An 18,934-nucleotide genomic window follows, 5' to 3' on the forward strand; every position below is an offset into this window, starting at 1 on the left:
TGCATTAGGCCACATGTGGGAGGAAGAACATCAGAAATTCTCCATTTGGGATGGATCTGGTAGGCACTTTGAACAGCTATCCAGGAGGTCAAACTCCCTGCACAAGTCCACCAGCTCTGGCTCTCCAGTTACCTCCATAATTCCCATCTGAGAAGAATTTCTGCCTGTTGCTATACTTCCCAATTACAACCCTATTTCCAAAAGTGGCTCTCCCATTTCTCCCAACTGGGATTCTCTCTCACCTCCATTATGTTTACATAAGACTTACTCATCCTTCAAGTCACTGAAACCTTCCCTTGTGGCTTAGAGTTAAAAGCCCTCTAAGATTATGGAACTCAATGACTGACTATAAGGACTAATCAACCCCAGGAACAAGAAATGAGGAGCTGGGAAGAGGAGCTGCTTTGGTGGCAGAGGTGATGGTGTTAGTGGGTGAGGAAGGATACAGATACAGACGCCCAGGGTTTAGGGAGATACATCAGGCTGCCTTGCTGACGTGCACCCAGTAGCCTGAAGCTTCGGACCTGACACCTTCCCTCTAGTGACCTGCTCATTTTGATGCACTCAGGGACATGCTGAAGAATGTCACAGTTGTCTTTTTTATATACACCTAAAAAGCTGTTAATGGCACCCAGACCACAGACCACAAAGATGCCTAGAGTCATCCTCATGCTAGAGAAAACAAGGAAATAGTATTTATGAACAAAATCTGAACTCTAGTGTCTTTTTCTGTACCGCATTTAAAATATAAGTAGAGAGAAAATCAGAAATGAGAGTGGAGTAAGGGTGATATGCTGGAAAAATAAACCACCCTTGCCTCCTTCCCCTTCCTGAGTCAACTGTAATATCTTTTATGTAAGCATTTTGGATATTCATCAATTTTTTTTTTTCTGGAGACATATAATAGTGTCTGGGGAAGCTACCTCCAACTTTGGTTGGAGACGGTTACCATTTCAGTTCTTACACATAGTTCTTATACACCAGCTACCTAGTGACATATTCCCTTTCTGCTTTCTTGAGAATAATGTGCTGGGAAGTATCCAGCATGGGAATTACAGGAGTGGGAAAGGAGGACCAGATTTTAAGTAGCAAGTTAATCTTTCAACCACCCACATGACACACCCACCTATTCTTTAAAGCTCAGCAAAATTCATTTCTCTTGGTGGTGTTTGCCAGCATTCTCAAGCAGTGTTAATTGTCCTATCATTGGTGCTCCAACAGCACTTCACCCATACCTCTGTCCTGGCATTTATGTCCCTGAGTTAGAGTTGAATTCTGTCTGTCTCCAAAGACAGCCTATGAACCCTTTGGGCTTCAAATGGGGGTGGGAGAGGAAGAAGTGGTTTACCTGATGAGATGAGGCACACACTCAATGTTGGCTATCTTCGAGGTGAAGGGGGAGGCCACTGATGCTTCCTGCTCTGACAGCGAGATGCCTGCATGAGCCATTTTCAAAGCCTGGAATGATCCAACCATGTCATACCTGGGACTGTTCAGGCCAGGCTATTCTCCATAGTCCAGCTTTACAACACTATAACCTTCATTTCCCGGTCTCTGTTCATGTGGTGCCTCCCTAGATCCATAGTCACCAATGAGAGGCACCACCTAAACAGTGATCCAGAGGTAGAACGGTGGTATGGTGGTGTGTGCATGCATCTGCACACATGTTCACATAATGTGTTAGCCGTGGGGGTGCAGATGTCAGAAGAAATGGAAGCACTCATTCAGAAAGTCTATTCAGGGCTGGGTGTGTTGGTGCATGCCTGTAATCCCAGTGATGTAGGAGGCTGAGGCAGGAGGATTGCAAATTCAAAGCCAGCCACAGCAAGTTAATGAGACCCTGACTCAAAATAAAAAATAAAAAGGGCTGGCAATGTGGCTCAGTGATCAAGTGACCTGAGGTTCAATCCCAGTACCCCCCCCAAAAAATCATAGAAAGTTTATTAAAAGGATGACAGATTTGTATAGACTTTGGTTGGAGACCATTACCATTTCAGTTCTTACACATAGCAGGTCATCTTCATGAAAAGCAGGGAGAGATGAAATCTCCACCTTTCCCTATTCTGAGTGATCCAGCCAACCAAGTAACTGCTGGGATGCGACATACAGCATTGTCACTGGACACAGAGATCAGGTCACACTTACACAGACTTATGTAATATTAGTATGTAGTAAATGTGTAGTCTTGTTGAAATAAGGGCTAATTTGTTTCTCATAAAGACTGTAAAGTGTCCAAATGGCCCACAGAGAAAACTGGTCAATAGCCCAGAAAACTTCTAGTCCCATAGCAGTATGGGCTTACAAGGAGATTTTGCATTTACATAGTTTTATAGAAACACAAAGTACCTGGTGCTATAACTGACTAGTTTGAAGTTCAAATAGTTATAAGAAAATGTAAGAACATTTTCTTCTTCCTGTTTTCTCTCTCAATGATTTTTCTGTCTCTATTATATAATTGGGGGTCATCTACCATATGTTAGAGTTAGTTTACCCATGATTCTTTTTTCCCTCACACAATGACTCTTTGAAAGATACACTATGTCTTTTTTAGCATTTGGTATCTTTGTTTTGTTCTAAACATCACAAGATTAAGAGGAAGGGATATCCATTCAAGGTTTTAAAGAGCAGTCTAAGTACTGCTCATAAAACATAAGGCTAAAAAATTCATAATGAATCTCCAAGGATAAACATAGTTTTTTTTTTCACAGAACTTTGAAGAAAATATTTAAGAGGAAAGTATAACAAATACCTGGATCTTAAATACCTAGTAAGCTTTGGAAATGCAAAGGAATCTTCTTCTTCTTCCTCTTTGTCTGTTGTACTGGAGTTGAACCCAAGGCCTGGCACCTGCTAAGAAAGCTACCACTGAGCTGTACCTCCAGCCCTCTCTTGCACTTCTTGACCCGCAATTAGCTACTAAAATATTTTCTTATGTACATAATTCTCAAGGTACACTATTGTTTCAATCGTATCTTTAAAACTCAAAATATCAAATGTGTACTATCTTTTTATCATGTATGAGAAACAATCTCAGAAACATCTAATTTGGATTTTGCTATCATCGTATGTGATGACCAAACACATTGGTCTAAGATTTCACTGAGATTAATAAATTTTGATAAATCTAACTCTAAAAAAATTAATCCCAGAGTGGAAGTTTGTCAGGAATAAATATAATTTACACATTTCTCAAAACTAAGAGTTTCAAACTTTTCCTTTGCTCAGACTTTTTCAGCTAAATGCCCTCAAGCTAAAACACTCCACTTCCCTGAGATGTCATTTCCTTATTGATAACAGGTGAGATTTAAACCAACTAATTCCTGTGAAGTCCCTTATAAGTCTGAAATATGGGGGGGGGGCGTAGGTAGCATTCCCTTGTTTTTGTCATTCCAGGAGTTGCTAGAAAACAGTGAAAGGGACTCCTCATTTTACTTCTTTCCACTTCCGACCTACACTTGGGTAGAAGAGGGCATCCACAGCAAAATGATCAGGTGGCTGCTGTGGAAAGATGAGGAGACAACCCCAGGGGACCTCGGGGCCTCTAAAGGGACACTGAGGAACTGCCCGCATGGGCAAAGGGCATCTCTACTCACTCCACAGTCGTTGGCTCCGTCTCCGCACATGCCCACATAATAACTGCAAGGAAAAGGATGTGAGAAATCAATAGCTCAACATGGCACTCGAATCATATGGAAATCATACCTAACTCACATGCGGGGATGGGGTAGGGTGTGCATATGTGCCTCTGCACATGCGTGCCACATCCTAAACACATGTGGAATCAGGATGAAGGAAAATGACTGGAGAGACTTAGTCCCAGAGGGGGAAGGACATTACATTATTTAAATTGTTTCAATCAATCACAGAAATGGTTGTGATAGCACCAAGAACATTGGCAAAGACAGTAATCACACACTTCAGAAGAAGTCCTGTTTGATTTTAAAAGGAAGGGATAGCCATTCTAGGTTTTAGCCCAGAAAACCTCTAGTCCCATAGCAGTATGGGCTCAAAAGTCAAGCTTAAGTGTGCACAGTCATGATTGTAACACTTTCTACACAACTTAATTCAGAGCTCACAGCCTCAGCTGGCTGTGGTTTGGTTACTACTGAGAGTTTAAGAGTTCAGATATTAGGATGAGAGACATTTGGTATAGAGTTTCACAGATATAACTGGAGACATGTGCACAGATTCTTGATGCATCTCAGTGACAATGAGATAATATGCTTCCCATCTATGACAGTTTGATATGCAAACAGGATATAAATAGAAGAACAGAAATTAAAACTGCTGCCAGGGAAAAGGAATCTCTGATACAAGACACAGTCTGCCCTTTATTATCAGTTAAATAATACATTATAGGTATTGATAAATGGCAATGCTGAATGAGATACAATGGCATTTTTCCACAAACGGATAAAACTATGCAAGTCAAAAAGGGGAAAAGTCAAGTTCCCTTATAATATTCTGTCACAAGCCCTCTGTGGGTAGCCTCCTGAAGTGATAAGTCTGTTACTGGGAACTCCTTGGGGCACTCCCCACAGGGATTGACCGGCGTGTGCAGGTGAACTTCCCCTCAAGCTCTGCCTAAGATCCCACCCAGCACCTGAGACGGGTGTGACCTGCCAAGATGTCAACCAACCTGCTGACTGCAAGACATCAAGAAGTAAGACTCTGCCCTTGAAACCTAACCCCTGCCTTTGATGTACCCCCTTAAATAAACCACAGAGGCGTTTTGTCTTTGTCTAGTTCAAGAACCCATGTGGACTAGATCTATCAGGGGCTTCGCTTGTGTAAATATATTTCTGAGTGTTTGTGTTTTATTATTGGTTAATTATTGGAGGTATTAAAATTTAGTGTGGCTTAATTATCTGAGATATTAAGATTTAGGATGAGAAACATTTGGTATATAGTTTCACAAATATAACTGGAGATGTGTGCACAGATTCTTGATGCTATTTAGGGTGGCTTGGATTCTTCTGGGCAGAAACCCCCCCAATGAGATGCTGGCCATCTTCCCCTCAAAAATATTCTTATTGTCAGAATATAAAAAATTACCCTTTTTATATGCCAAAATGGTCAAAAGTACACAAAGCATATGGTTGGACCTGTGTTTAGTCCAGTTAGAAGAAAATCACCCTATAAACATTTGCATATGTGTGACAAGACTGTCCACAACTGCCTTCCTTTCTTCCGGTTGAAAGTGTGTGTTCAGCCTTACGTTTTCCAGTGTTCCCTGAATTCAGAAGGAGGATCCAGACAGCCCTGTGCACATGGACACCGACAGAAGCACAGAGGAGGAAGAGGAATTGAGAGGACAGCTCTTTCCAAAGAAGCAAGTGTCTCTCTGAGTGAATTTTGTTTTAGGGGAGCATAGCTTTTCAGAGTTGAGAATTTAAGTCGACATTTCTCAGACATTTGAGGCAGAGAAAATTACTTTCTTCAGCCAGCATCACAGAATGACCATGGGCTAGTTATTTTAGACACTGGTTGGTTATTCATCCTGAAAGCCACATGGAAGTTAATAGGCAGTGTTAGAGACTTCCCTATGGATATGTAGCAGCCAGATTCAAGGGGAAAGGCAGTCTCCTGATTTCACTGAGAACTCATCAGCAATTATCTAAAGTTTAAACTACTCTCTGTTCCTTTTGCTTCTTAAAATCTATAAGCCAAAGACAAACACTCCCAGCAAGTAGCAGGTGGATCTGGTCTCAGCAAGAAACATTCTGCTCTGATATTGAAGCCAGAATTAGACAGGAAGTCAGTACAGACCGGTAAATAGAGTCAGGTTGAATTAAGGAGGCTAATTTTGAGTGAGTCCGGAAAGTTGGAGACCATCCCCTGAAGGATTGAAATGTTAATTCATTCAGAGCCCTTCCTTCACCCTTATCAAGAACCTGCCCCTGCTCCAACCAGTTGCCAAGGTAACCTGTCTCAGGAATTGCCCCTCCCTACAGGGAGCCACAAGGTTATTAATTAATGTGTCCTTGGCTGCTCCACCCTGCCCTTCAGCCCACCTGTTTCCCACCTTTTCCCACCAAGCAGCATTTCCTAGGCCTAGTCTTGTATGCAGGAAGGAGAAAGATAAGGGAGAGAGGGCAGGAGAATAAAGGAAGCCTAGGACATAAAAAGGGCAGAACATCTTGCTTCTTGGGATACCAGGATACCAGATATGGCCCCCTTCTCCCTCCCGGGATAAGTCTATGTTACCCCTTTTTAAATAAACCCTGCTTTATATGCTTGCCTCAGTGTGCTTCTCTAATGTTCAAACTTCAACATGTGAGGAAGTAGGACTCTTCACCGGTAACTGGTGGTATCAATGTGATTTGGTCATGCTTTTTTTATACCAGGATTGAACCCAGGGGGCGCTTACCATTGAGCAACACCCCAGCCCTTTTTATATTTTATTTGAAGACAGGGTCTCACTAAGTTGCTTAGGACCTTGCTAAGTTGCTGAGGTTGGCTTTGAACTTACAACCCTCTTGCCTCAGCCTTCTGAGCTCAAGAAATGAGCCACCATCCCCACCTCATCTGTGTTTTTGAGGGAGAGAAGGAAAGATCTGTCTTTGACTTTGACCTCTATATCTAATCCCTGCCAGGTGCCATTTTGCTTTTTCCCATGAGGACTAGAAGGTTACACATCTTCTAGAGGAACTGATGATTTCAGGTGGTAACACATATGCTTTCACATTCTGAGCTATACAAACCCCCCATTGCTTCCTTTCTCCACATCTCAGCAGAAGATCTTCCTCTAAGATACACTAAAGTGTATCTTGGGCCACAAAATGAACGTTGTTGGAGATAGGTAGCCTCTTTAATGGCTCTCAGTGGTCGCCACCCACTGACACACTGCTGTGAAATCTACTCCCTTAAATGTGGGCTGGTCCCACTGATTTGCTTCTAATGAGGAGAAGGCAGCAAAAATGACAGGAAGTCACATCTGAGATTAAGGTATGAGAATGAGCAACATTCTCTCTCTCCCCTTCTCCATCTCTCTTATTCTTCCTACTTTCTCACTTTATGGAGGCTAGCTACCACACTATGAACTTTCTTATGAATGGCTCACATGTCAAGGACCTGAGAGTGTCTTCTTCCAACAGCCAGTGAAGAGCTAAGGCTGTTAGTCCAACTGCCCACAATGCACTGAATCCATCCAACAACACATGAGAGAGAGGCTGATGGCACATCTCTCTTTAATGGAGCACTGAGAAGACAGCAGTCCTGACAGACACCTGATGACATCCTTGTGACAGACCCTGAACCAGAGACTTAATTAACTAAGCCAAACCTGAACTACTCACCCACAGAAAGGTAAAATAATAAATGGTGTTATTCTAAGCTAAGGATTAGGGGAATTTGTTATGCAGCAATAAGTAACAAATACATTCTCCTTTCATGCGTACCACCTACTTTAATTTCTGAAATTCTTCAATAAGGCTTGATTTCTGCCCAGGAGACATTCTTGCAAAAACGGTTCCATTCACCAGAATCTAAAGAAAAAAAAAATAACCATTGCAAATACGATTAGGAAGAACATTATAAAAATAGAAGTCCTGAAAAATCCTTCCTGGCCACTGATTTAATATAGCATTGGGTAGTATGTCATTAGAGCTAATGTCAGGAAAGAGAATCAAGGGATTTAATACTTTAACATTGAACTTTCACTTGAGTCTTTCATCACAACTCCATTACGTTTTTTCCAGACCATTTTTCCAAGATGAGATGACCTCTAATTAATAATAATAACTAAGAAGCAGCAGAGCATACAAAAAAAAATGCTTAAGGAAATGCAGCTCTTTTTACTACACACTGTCTCTGAGGTGCAGCACAGGCAGAGAAAAGAGCAATAGACCAAAAGCTGAGAAACAAAGTTCTGTCCTCAGCTGTGTTCCAATGAGCTATGCAGACCTTAGGCAAGGGACTTAACCTCTCTGAGTCAGAGCTTCCTATGTCTATGAGATGGAACCAGACTAATGGCTTTCTAGACACCTTAGGGATCTAGATTCTACCATCCTTGACTGTTGAGATGACAGAATTTTTAAGGAACTGCTAACAGATGGTTGCTGCCTTAAGCATGTGCTCCATTTATCTCCTCCACTTTGACAGCACAACCCTGCACAGCACTATTTTAAAATAGGACACATAGAGGACAAGGTAACAAATGATTTTGAAAATAAACTGTGGGGCCTTTGTTCCCTCCCACTGTAATTTAGGAATCAAGACAGGAAGGGGAATACAGCCCAGCCTGACAGGAGTTGGTGGCTTTCAGAGGAGAGCCTTGGTTTCCAAAAGGCATTGTGTTTGAACCTATCTGGGAAATTCTCCAAGGTGGGGAGGGAATGAAGGATGGAAGCTGAGAAGGAATTGACCACAGGGATGAGGGGAGACCCCAGAACTCAACCCCTGGAGAGGAGGCTGTGTGCGTGTCCAGGACCTGGAAACTTCTGCAAGGGCAGCCCCTCTGAAGATGCTTATTCCTTAACTCTGTGACAACCTCAGCGGTCATCATCGCTCTCATTACTCTCTTCCCACTTTTGCCCTACTAATTTGAAAAGCAAAACAAAAACTTCTTTTTCCCAGTACTTACTTTTGGAAGCAAGCTGTTGAAATGCTGAAATATCACTTGGTATGATTTCCCACTCATTGCAAAATGGTAACTGCTCCCTGTTTCCCCATCAGGTCCGGAACTGTTTCCAATATTAACATAAGCTTCCTAAAAACAAAAGGGTATCGTTTTTTACATGGGTGCTTGAGGAATGTCTCTGCTTTCCTATATTTTGGGGAAGGAACTGTCAGGGTCAGCAAATGTAGGACGTGTAACTTGCCCATGGAACTTTGATCCAGGGGAAGAAGACACGCAAACTGTCCCCTCCCCAAAGCGTATGCACCTACGTGCTTTGACAACAAGGTGTTCTGGACCCTTTCCCCAGAGAGAAAACTCGTGACATCAGTCTCCCGTGGAAATCATTCCAAGGTACCAGCTAGTATTTAGAAGGAAGAACGCTCCATACCTCTCCTCCTCGTGCAAACGCTAATGTCCTAAGATCTCTTACTGTTCATTTGTTCAATTACTTCAGTGTAAGGAATCCTTTTAGGTCCCTCATTCCTTTCAGCATCTGACCTCTTTGACCCGACCAAAACAGGTGACCCCTTTCTTCATGGCACTCGCACCCTCTTCCACACTCCACGTCCCATTGTGCCAGCCCATTTGTCTTCTCCAAAGTCTTTCCCTCCCGTCTCTCATCTGTCAGAGCCTTACTCTGGGGGTGTTCTAGCCCCACTGCTCCCCAATGGGGAGGAAGCATTTGATGCCTCTGAGCTCATCAGGTCACAGCTGAAAATGGTTTTTTCATGCCACATTTCTCAGAGGGCCTCATATTTATGTAGGACTCTGAATTCAAATAGCAGAGGAGATGACAACATTTTATCCATTAGAGAAATTCATGTCAGGGAAAGCTTTGTTATTGGGAGACAAGGTAAAGATAACTTTCCTCTTCTAGCACCAATTACAAAACAACTAACAAAAGACATGCTCTGAAGCCATCCACATGGGACAAGGACAGGAATCCCTCTGCTTCTACTAGAAAGGATGGGAGAGGAAGTGTGTTGGAGAGTGCCTGGGAGGAGGACAGTGCTGTGATGTAACTTTCCCCTCGGATGACCTAAACTTCGGTAAAGGTATTAAACTCATGAATGAGCAATGTGAGTGGACAGATGGTTAAAATTAATGAAGATCCTGAACTCTGACATGGACGACATGCATTGAGCCAAACTAACTCACCTCTTCCTAGGGACAGGGTCACTCTGCACAGTTGTGCAGTTTGCGTACTACACAAAGGCCCACTCTATACCTTACAACCTGAAAGGCCAGAGCAAGGGAGCATTTTTATAATTCATCACCTGGAGGGCCATCTCTTTGAAGTCACACAAAAGCATAGGTGCTCCCTTTAGAGACAGAATGCAAGCTAAAGCTCATTCTCATCACAGGAAGAGCTCTTCTGTTGTGCAAATGCACAGGAAGTTTGCCATCTACAGAAACCCAGCACCTGTTCAACTCCATGTCACAGGCACAATTGACATGGCAGGGATCTGTGGAATCAAACAGACCTGGCTCCAGTTTCTGCTCTGCCACTTACAGTGTGTGCCTTGACAAGCTTACTTTTCTCTGCCTGTTTTCTCATTTGTAAAATACATAGTTTTCCCAAATGCACACAGTTATGGTGAGGACCAAATGGGAAATAATGGGCATAAATCAGTAGTTCTCAGCCATGACTGCACATGGGAATCTCTAGGAAAGAGGACTGGTGTAGGCTCCCACCCCAGGCATTCTGATTTAACTGGTGTCTCCTGCATCGGGAAGATTGAAAACTCCCCCAGGTGACTATGTTATGCAGGAGTACTGCTGGAAATACTTCACCAACTGTCACAGTTTGGTCAATGCGAGGGACCATTACTGAGATGACTTCCGGAGCTGATGAGGCTGTGTGGTGTCAGGCTGTCCTCCACCAGCCCAGGCCCAGGGAAGGGGCTTCTCACATTCACTCACTTTCTTCCCAGATCCCATCTCTTGGTTCTCCATGAGTTGCCAGGTCACGGAAGCAGGAATATGCTCTTCTGGTTCACTGGCTTCAACAATGATCACCCGGCTGCTTGGAGGAATCATTTCAGAATTCTTTGCAACAGTAATGGCTGTTTGAAGATTATCACCTAAAAGGCAAAGAAACTTTGCTTGTTTTAAATTCAGACCTCCTATATCAGCAACCAGAATTGAGTTCTTCCTCCTTCACTTTACTTTTGAGGGCATCTATTGCTTTGTGAATCATCTTCCTCTCCTCCCAAAACTGTCTGCCCCGAGTGGGCAAGTACTGGGTTCACATCTCCTTTCAGCTGCTTGGCATTGTGTCCAAAAGTGTTTAAGCACCTTCTGACTGACTAACCCTCAGGTGACACATAGCGTGTAGTTGTGAACATAATATGATTTGTGTGATAGCACAAAGCGATTCTCAGGATCTGGATTCCACATAACCATAGAAATCCCAGGGCCAGGCCATGATTGAGGCATTCTCCAAGCCTGGCCCTTCTGCCCTGGGCTCTGTCAACCAGAGCTCATGTCCTTTACACAGAGGTTTCACTGGGATTCTTGATGACAGCATATCTGTTCTCATGTTAAACATTTGCTGTGAGTCTCTGAGCGCTGTGCAGATCCTGGGTAGAGGGAATGGGTTTTAGACAGAGAGAATGAGATATGGTCCCTGCCTCCCAAACTCCTGGTCCTGCTGGGGAGCTACACAGGTAACTGGATCACAGGGTAGAAGCCTCAGCAACAGGACATATTTGTTCCATGAACTCACTCAGCCCACACATCTTTTTCTTATGCCTAGGATACAGTCACCTTGTCAGGCCTTCAGAAACCAACACACCTGTGATCATCACGGTCCTGATGCGGGCTTCACTCAGCTCCTTCAAGACTGGTTTGGTTTCCTTTTTCAAGCGATTCTCCATGATGAGAAGTCCCAGAAATGTTAACTCGGATTCCACTTTCTCCCTTTGGATTCAGGGGGAAAAAATCAATATTAAAGTGTAGCCATGTAGATTCAACCATTGAATTTTGTTCCTTTTCTTTAAAATGTCCATGTTTTATTAATGTAATACATGCACATGTTACAAAAAATAAAAAAGAACCCAAGAGTTTACAAGGAAAACCAACAGTTCCTGCCCCTACAACCTCACTTCTTTTCCCATTTCCAGAGGCAACCACTTATAAATCTTTTAGTTACTTCTGGTTTTCAACTCCAGTTTTTCTTATTTTTAAACAATGTTCTTATCTTCCAACCTTTCTGTTAGTTTTAAAAAATTGTGTTAAACATATATATTTTTCAATTTGCATCTTTCTCTTTTTTTTTAGCTTGCAATCAAAATTATAATTTATTCAACATTTATTCAGTGCACTCAACATACAAGGTTCCATAATAACTGTGGAACATGAGGTCATTCTTTCTAGCCTGCATCTGTTACCACCAGTAACGACGGAAGGGCTTCGGCCAGGGTTTGGAGTTTTGAGAATTTGAGACTGGAGACTTGTGTCTAAGTGGATTATAAGTTATGTAGGACCGCTCCTCTGAAATGGAACAGGATTCTTAAAATGTAAATTTGGGGCCAAGGACTCTTTCTTGACCCTTCATTGTTCTTTTTTTTCTGGGCAGAGTAAGGGTAAGCAAGCAGGAAGAGAGGAGGGGAAGGGAAAGGGAGCCCTAAGGATCCACATTCCGCCTTGGGTCTGAGCACCATTTCCTCAGTGCATGGTGTAGCGGACTCTCAGCCTTTCTGGGGCTCTACATGATGAGCCAGCTAGGCTCTTGCCATCTCTCTCTGGCTCTGGTGTCCCTGTACCCTACTTCTACCCTGTCAATTCAGCTAGCACTTCCCACCCACTTTGAATCTGCAGAAGTGTGTTGATCTAGCTCATCTGCAGTAATCATTCAAACTTAGAACACAGGGAAGAAATTTCTCTCTGGAATTGAGTAAAAATTTCTCCATCATTCATTAAAGAAAAATCCACTTACTAAATAACTACTTTGCTTCAATTCTCTTATTAGGCACTTTGGCACACTCAGAAAATCAAATATTACTCCTGTTTTAGTGAGTTCAGAAAATTCTATAAAAGAAAATTTACCTAACATGGAATTTGTCAAATTTAACTTTATCATTTCTTTATTATAAATTGTATTAATATTTTTATGTGGACTGGAACCAAAGGGAAGATACCAAAATCTTCTCACCAATTTAATAATTTTGGGGGGTTTAAGATTCATAAAGAATTTTATTTTTAACAGTATTACAGAGGTGTAATTGCCCTATAAAAACCACACATATGTAATATACACAATCTGATGGTTTCAGCAATATGTATACACTTCTGCAACAAAATAATCATAATAATAATCAAAATAATAAACATATCCACCACCCCCAAATGTTTCCTCCTGCTCCCGTTTTTTGTTTTGTTTTGCTTTGTGATAAGAACACTTAAGATCACCCTCCTAACAAAATTTTAAAGTGTACAGGATGGCATTGATAATTATAGGCACCATGTTGTATAGCAGATCTCTAGAACTTATTCATCTTGCACAACTAAAAGTTTATATCCACTAAGCAGCTTCCGCTCCCCTCTCCCTTTTCCTTCGTAATCGTCATTTCACTCTTTATTTCTAAGGGTTTGATTGTTATAGATACATAGTATAAGTGGGATTGTGCAGTATTTGTCTTTCTGCAACTGGTTTATTTCAGTTAGCATGATATACATCCTGGTGCATCTATGTTGTCTGACATGGCATGAGAGTTTCTTTTTTCTTCTTCTTTTTTGTACTTTGAACATGAACTCATGGGTTTTCAACCACTGAGCTGCATTCCCAGTCCTTTATTATTATTGTTATTGTTTTTTATTTTAAGACAGGATCTTTCTAAGTTACTTTGGGCCTAAGCCTTCTTTTTTAAGGCTGAATAATGTTCCATTGTATGTATGTACCACATTTTCTTTATTTATTCATCCACTGATGGACATTTAGGCTATTTCCCTATGTGGCTATTACACACACACACACACACACACACACATACACACACACACATGCTGCAAAGAACATGGAAATGCAGAGATCCCTTTGAGATTCTGATTCCAATTCTTTTGGACATATGCTTGGAAGTGGGATTGTGGCACTGGGGGATCATATGGTCCTTCTACTTTTAACTGTTTGAGGAAACCCCTTACTATTTTGGATAGCAGTTGGACCACTGCACCTGCATGTGTTTCCACTAACAGTGCATATAGGTTCCAATTTCTCCATATCCTCACCAACACCTGTGATGTTTTTAATTTTCTTAAACAGTCATCCTAATAGCCATGAGGTTTTGATTTGCACTTCACTGATAGTGATGTTTAGTGCCTTTTCATGTACTCGTTGGCCGTTTATAAATCTTATTTGGAGAAATGTCTGCTCAGATGCTCTGATCAGTTTTTAATTGGGTTATTTATTTTGTTGTTATTGAGTTATGCTCCTTATACATTTGGGGTATTGATTTCTTATCAGATACATGGTTTGCAAATTTTCTATTTCACTCTCTGGATGGCTTCCTTTGCTGTACAGGAGATTTTTAGTCTAATATCCACATGCAAAAGAATGAAATTAGAACTCTGTCTTACACCACACACAAAAACCAACTGGAAACGGATCAAGGACTAAAACATAAGACTGGAGACGGAAGCTCCTGGAGGGAAACATAGGGGAGCGTTTTCTTGGTATTGGTCTGGCCAATGATTTCTTGGCTGCAATGCACAAAGCACAAAACAAAAACAGAGACAGACACGTGTTTTCTGTTTTACGACTCCTGCCCTCATTCGCAGCTTCAGGCACGTAGCCCTTCTTCTCCACATTTCCAACAACATCACTACGTCAAGATCTTTGCACCCACCGTTCCTATTCCCTACAATGCTGGCCTCTGGGAATCTGCCGGCTTGCCCTCATATTTTACTCAGATCTCTATTCAAATGTTGCTCCTCAGAAGGCCTCCCTGATCACCCCCTGCAAAATGGCACTCTCTGTCTTCTGAAAAGCCCTCCTGACCTGCTTCGTTTTCCCCCTTCAGGACATTTAAAAATTGCCAACAAGACAATATTTTACAGATTGATTTTATTATCTGTTTTCCTCAATTAGTATATAAAGTTCTTAAGGCAAGGACTTCATTTTACTTACTTCTGAATGAATCCTCGGTTCCTTGAGGATCTAACACATAGCAAAGGTCAAGAGATATTTGCTGAATCAATGAAGAGGCAAATCTCAGTGAAGTATTTCTTCTGTTTTTTTTTTTTTTTAGTTTCAGGTAATATTTTTTTCAAGTTATCTCAAGAAACTCACTTCCCCTCTTATGACTCTAATCTTTTAGAAGTTTTTGATTTTCCTAATTGGAAAACTTGGCTAAATATAATTTGATCCTAATAAAAATCAAAAACTTATCTCTTTACCCTTTCTGAAGATAGTAAGTAAATGCTAAGAATTTCATAGGCTCCTGAGATTCCCTGGGAAACCTGAGATGGTTGGAAATCTAGCACATTTTAATATTTTGTTATATTCCTAACATTGTCTGTTCCACTAGTGACTCTTAAATAGGAACAGCTGCATTTGTACGTGGCAGCTGGGCAGTGGTTACACTCCAGAAGTAGCTATGTAAATCTTGACTTCACATATAACCTTAATGTTTTTTATTCAAATTTGTGTTTGAAAAATTACAAAGTCCCATGTGTTATGAGTCCTTGTGATTGCTCAAGAATAGCAAACACCTGGAATGCTAAATCAGAAGATGTCACTCATATATTTCGAAACGAACTTTATGATTGTATTTCAAGGATTAAAATGTCATGGCTGAAAAGCTCCTTAGAGCTTGTAGATGGGGAAACAGGCACAGAGTAAGAAAAGGGCAATGATTACTGATTATCTTAGATGGACTTAGGCTGCAAGTAATAATATTAAACCCAGGACATCAGTATTTGATATGAAGGAGCAAATTACATATGAATAAGGATCTCTCTATCAGCAACATAAATCAAATATCTCTAAAACAAGTAATACATAGTTGATCAGCTATTCAATTTTCCACAGTATTTCTCTGCTCCTTTATCATAGATAATTTTAAAACAACCATTGAAAGCTAAAGAATATCAGAAGAAACAATAGTGTATAGATTACCATCTAATGAGGACAATTTTTCCCCTTTAATGTAATTAAGAATATTGAATTTTATTTCTTAGAAAGAATCCAATTTGTAGTCATTACTTTCCCATATCTGAGAGAGGTATAGTATTCAGCCCTGAAAAAACAACAACAACAAAAAAATGAGTCTAAGTGATTTTGTAAATCTTTCAAATTTGCAACTGTCCCCTTCTCTCAGCCTCTTTATATGTGGGACACCCAAATAGATTGTTCCCATAGCATTCAGAGGTGGGAGGAGAGCTGAGACTAAGGTGATACAGGGCCGGAATAGCATATGCTGTTTAGGAGTCAGAAATCTCAATGGCAATCCTGTTGTTCTCCCACCAACTAACATTGTGACCTAAGTAAATCTTCCCCAGTCTCACCTACAATTGCTCATCTCCACATCAGAGGACCAGATGAGTTCAGTTGTCCATCTCCAAGAGTCTTCCTGGTGATGTGAGCTGCTCATCCATCCTTTTCTAGGACTCATTTACCTCATGCACAGGGAGTCTGTGCTCGTGCTGATTTCTGACTCCTTACCTTGCTAAATGCTGCACATCTGAGAGCTTCCCCATCTTCAGAACTTTGTGAGCCAGGGCAATGACACGGAAGCCTTGCACTGTGTAATTCCTCAGCTCCTGTGGGAAATTCTTGGGCACTGTCAGAAGAGAAGAAAGAGGCAAATGTAAGGTCACATTGGCTGTTTAGATCCTGATCAAGACTCCAGGATGCTGTCGCTGTACCTGGTTTTAATTTTCACGTCATAAAACTGTTTTAATAGAAAGCTTATAACTTTAGCCAAAAGTTAGAAACAAGTTTATCAGTGTGTTCTTCTTATTTGGGTGGAAATAAATGTCAAAGGTGTGCTGGTCATCGACTGTGCTAAGGACTGATTGTTTGTAAGCCCCAAAATTCATATGTACAGACTCCCCCCCAAATGTGACTGCATTTGGAAGTGCATTTACCTTTGGGAGGTAATTGAGTCATGAAGGTGGAGCCATCATGAATAGAATGATGACATATAAGAGATGATCTCTTTTGTTACCCTACGAGGATTCAGCAAGAAGGCTGCCATCTGCAAACCAGAATGGCAGCCCTCACCAGGAACCCAACTGGCCAGCATCATGATCTTGAATGTTCTGGCTTCCAGAATGGTGAGAGTTCTCCACTGTTTAAAATGCCTAATCTATGGTGTTTTGTTATATCAGCCCAAACTGGTCAAGACAGGGTTCAATAAGGACAGACCTCAGCACTATGTGTATTTGGATGGAGTAAGAGAAAGAGCTGATCTTCCAGAATAGGGGTTGATGAACTATGGCACACAGGCCAAGGACCTCCTGCTTGGTTTGTAAATAAAGTTTTATTGACCCATGGATGTGCCTACTGGTTTGCTTATTGTCTGTGTGTGCTTTGGGGCTATGGTGGCAGGGTTGAGTAGTCAACACAGATACTGTGTGACCAGCAAGTCCTAAAATATGTACCATCTTGCTGTTTGCAGAAAAGTTTGCCGATCCCTGCTTCAGATGACAGATGACACTATGCCAACATTTTTGTATTTGGACATGATGACTATGCTATGTAATATAAGGAACTCTTCATGGTTTATAATGAGCTGTGTGTGCGTCATAGGAAAGCAAGGCACAAATGGGGATGTGGTAGCTGAGGTGGAAAAACAACTGGGTTCTAGTTTCCACTCCCCTCCTGACTAGCTTCCTGACCCAGGCCAAGTCGCCTGTCTTCTGCACCTCAGTTCCTCATCCATAAAATGAGACGGTTGCAGATCCCTATGCCCCCATTTATGTCAGAATTTCTAGAATAATTCTAGAATATTCCTGAAGGTGGAGATCTACTTTCAAAGAAGTTCCTAATTTTACTTTTCTTGAAGAGAGAGAGGTGGGGGTCACAGAAGATAGTGTTCGCCTATGGGAAAGATCAGGAATTTGGACAACAGAAAGAACTGGAAGGGCTGCCATGAGAACAGGAAGTGGCAGGTGACAGGTCCAACTCTTCCAATAGAACAAGGGCAGTAGATACCAGCAGAATGCCCCGAAGATGCTCACTGTCTCAGTGTGGCTGAAAACACAAGACAAAGCCAAAGATAGGCGGTCATCTGTGAAAGACAGTTAACGGGAGCTATGAGGAAGATCAAAGGCAGAAAAGAAAGGGTCACTTCTAAGGTCAAAAAAAAAAAGACTCCAAATAGAGAAACTAGAGCCAGCATTTGCAAAATCTAGAGTTCTATGCACAAATTGATGGCTATCAGCACTCATAAGGAGAAAAGATGAAAATCAGGAGAAAAAAGTCCGATTTTGTCCAATGAACTCCTTTGAATGCAACAATATTCTTATAAACCTGACTGTTGCTTAGAAAGTACATATGTTTATAAGACTAAGAAATAATACAAATCATATCAAAGTCTGGTCCAGAATAATAAAATGGTTGTAAAAATGATCAGTTATCTTACTCTGATATCTAATTTACTTCAATCACCCTTTTTTCTAAAAGATTTATCTTTCCTATATTCTCCTTCCATTGATTTGTCTGAGCCCTCAAAACTGGAACCACTCCTCCTTCCCAGAGGTGACAGAGACCTGTTTGCAGAACCAGACTAGTGTCCAGACCTCACCCTTTGGTTCCTTCTGAATACCTCTCATTCTCACCCTCCCTCTCTGGTTCTCTGACCCAAGTGGCTTCCTCTTCTGACTCCTGATGCTTTGTCCTACATTTCCTTCCCTGGTACCTCATTGTGGTTGTGCTTTTCTGGCTGGACCATGGCAGGTTCTTTATTCTTGGCCTCTATACTTTGAAATTATACCCTGCATTATGGAATCTTCTAAACCCACTTTCCACCCATCCAAAAATCAACCTACTCCCCATTCATTGATTGTGGAGCTTTTTGCATTTGTGTGTGTTTTCAGGGCTGCTTTTTTGCTTTTGTGTTTAGCCTTTTAAATGATTTCACCTCTTTTTTTTTTTAATTTTTTATTGTTGGCTGTTCAAAACATTACATAGTTCTTGATATATCATATTTCACACTTTGATTCAAGTGGGTTATGAGCTCCCATTTTTACCCCATATACAGATTGCAGAATCACATCAGTTACACATCCATTGATTTACATATTGCCATACTAGTGTCTTTTGTGTTCTGCTGCCTTTCCTATCCTCTACTATCCCCCCTCCCCTCCCCT

The 18,934-nt window shown here is 41.4% G+C and overlaps 1 protein-coding gene across 1 annotated transcript in view; it reads right to left on the reverse strand.

Moving 5' to 3' along the window:
* Positions 1 to 18,934, reverse strand: part of Atp13a5 (ATPase 13A5) — a 112,252-nt gene that overhangs the window by 24,780 nt on the left and 68,538 nt on the right. Inside the window, exons 17-23 of the mRNA XM_048804086.1 lie at positions 16,284 to 16,401; positions 11,418 to 11,542; positions 10,544 to 10,704; positions 8,585 to 8,710; positions 7,408 to 7,487; positions 3,594 to 3,636; positions 1,349 to 1,458 (exon numbers count right to left, since the gene is read on the reverse strand). Of these exons, the coding sequence (XP_048660043.1) occupies positions 1,349 to 1,458; positions 3,594 to 3,636; positions 7,408 to 7,487; positions 8,585 to 8,710; positions 10,544 to 10,704; positions 11,418 to 11,542; positions 16,284 to 16,401 (763 nt within the window). The remainder of the gene's footprint in view (positions 1 to 1,348; positions 1,459 to 3,593; positions 3,637 to 7,407; positions 7,488 to 8,584; positions 8,711 to 10,543; positions 10,705 to 11,417; positions 11,543 to 16,283; positions 16,402 to 18,934) is intronic.

This window comes from Marmota marmota, unplaced genomic scaffold (assembly GCF_001458135.2).
Source record: "Marmota marmota marmota unplaced genomic scaffold, marMar, whole genome shotgun sequence".
NCBI classification, from domain to species: Eukaryota; Metazoa; Chordata; class Mammalia; order Rodentia; family Sciuridae; genus Marmota; species Marmota marmota.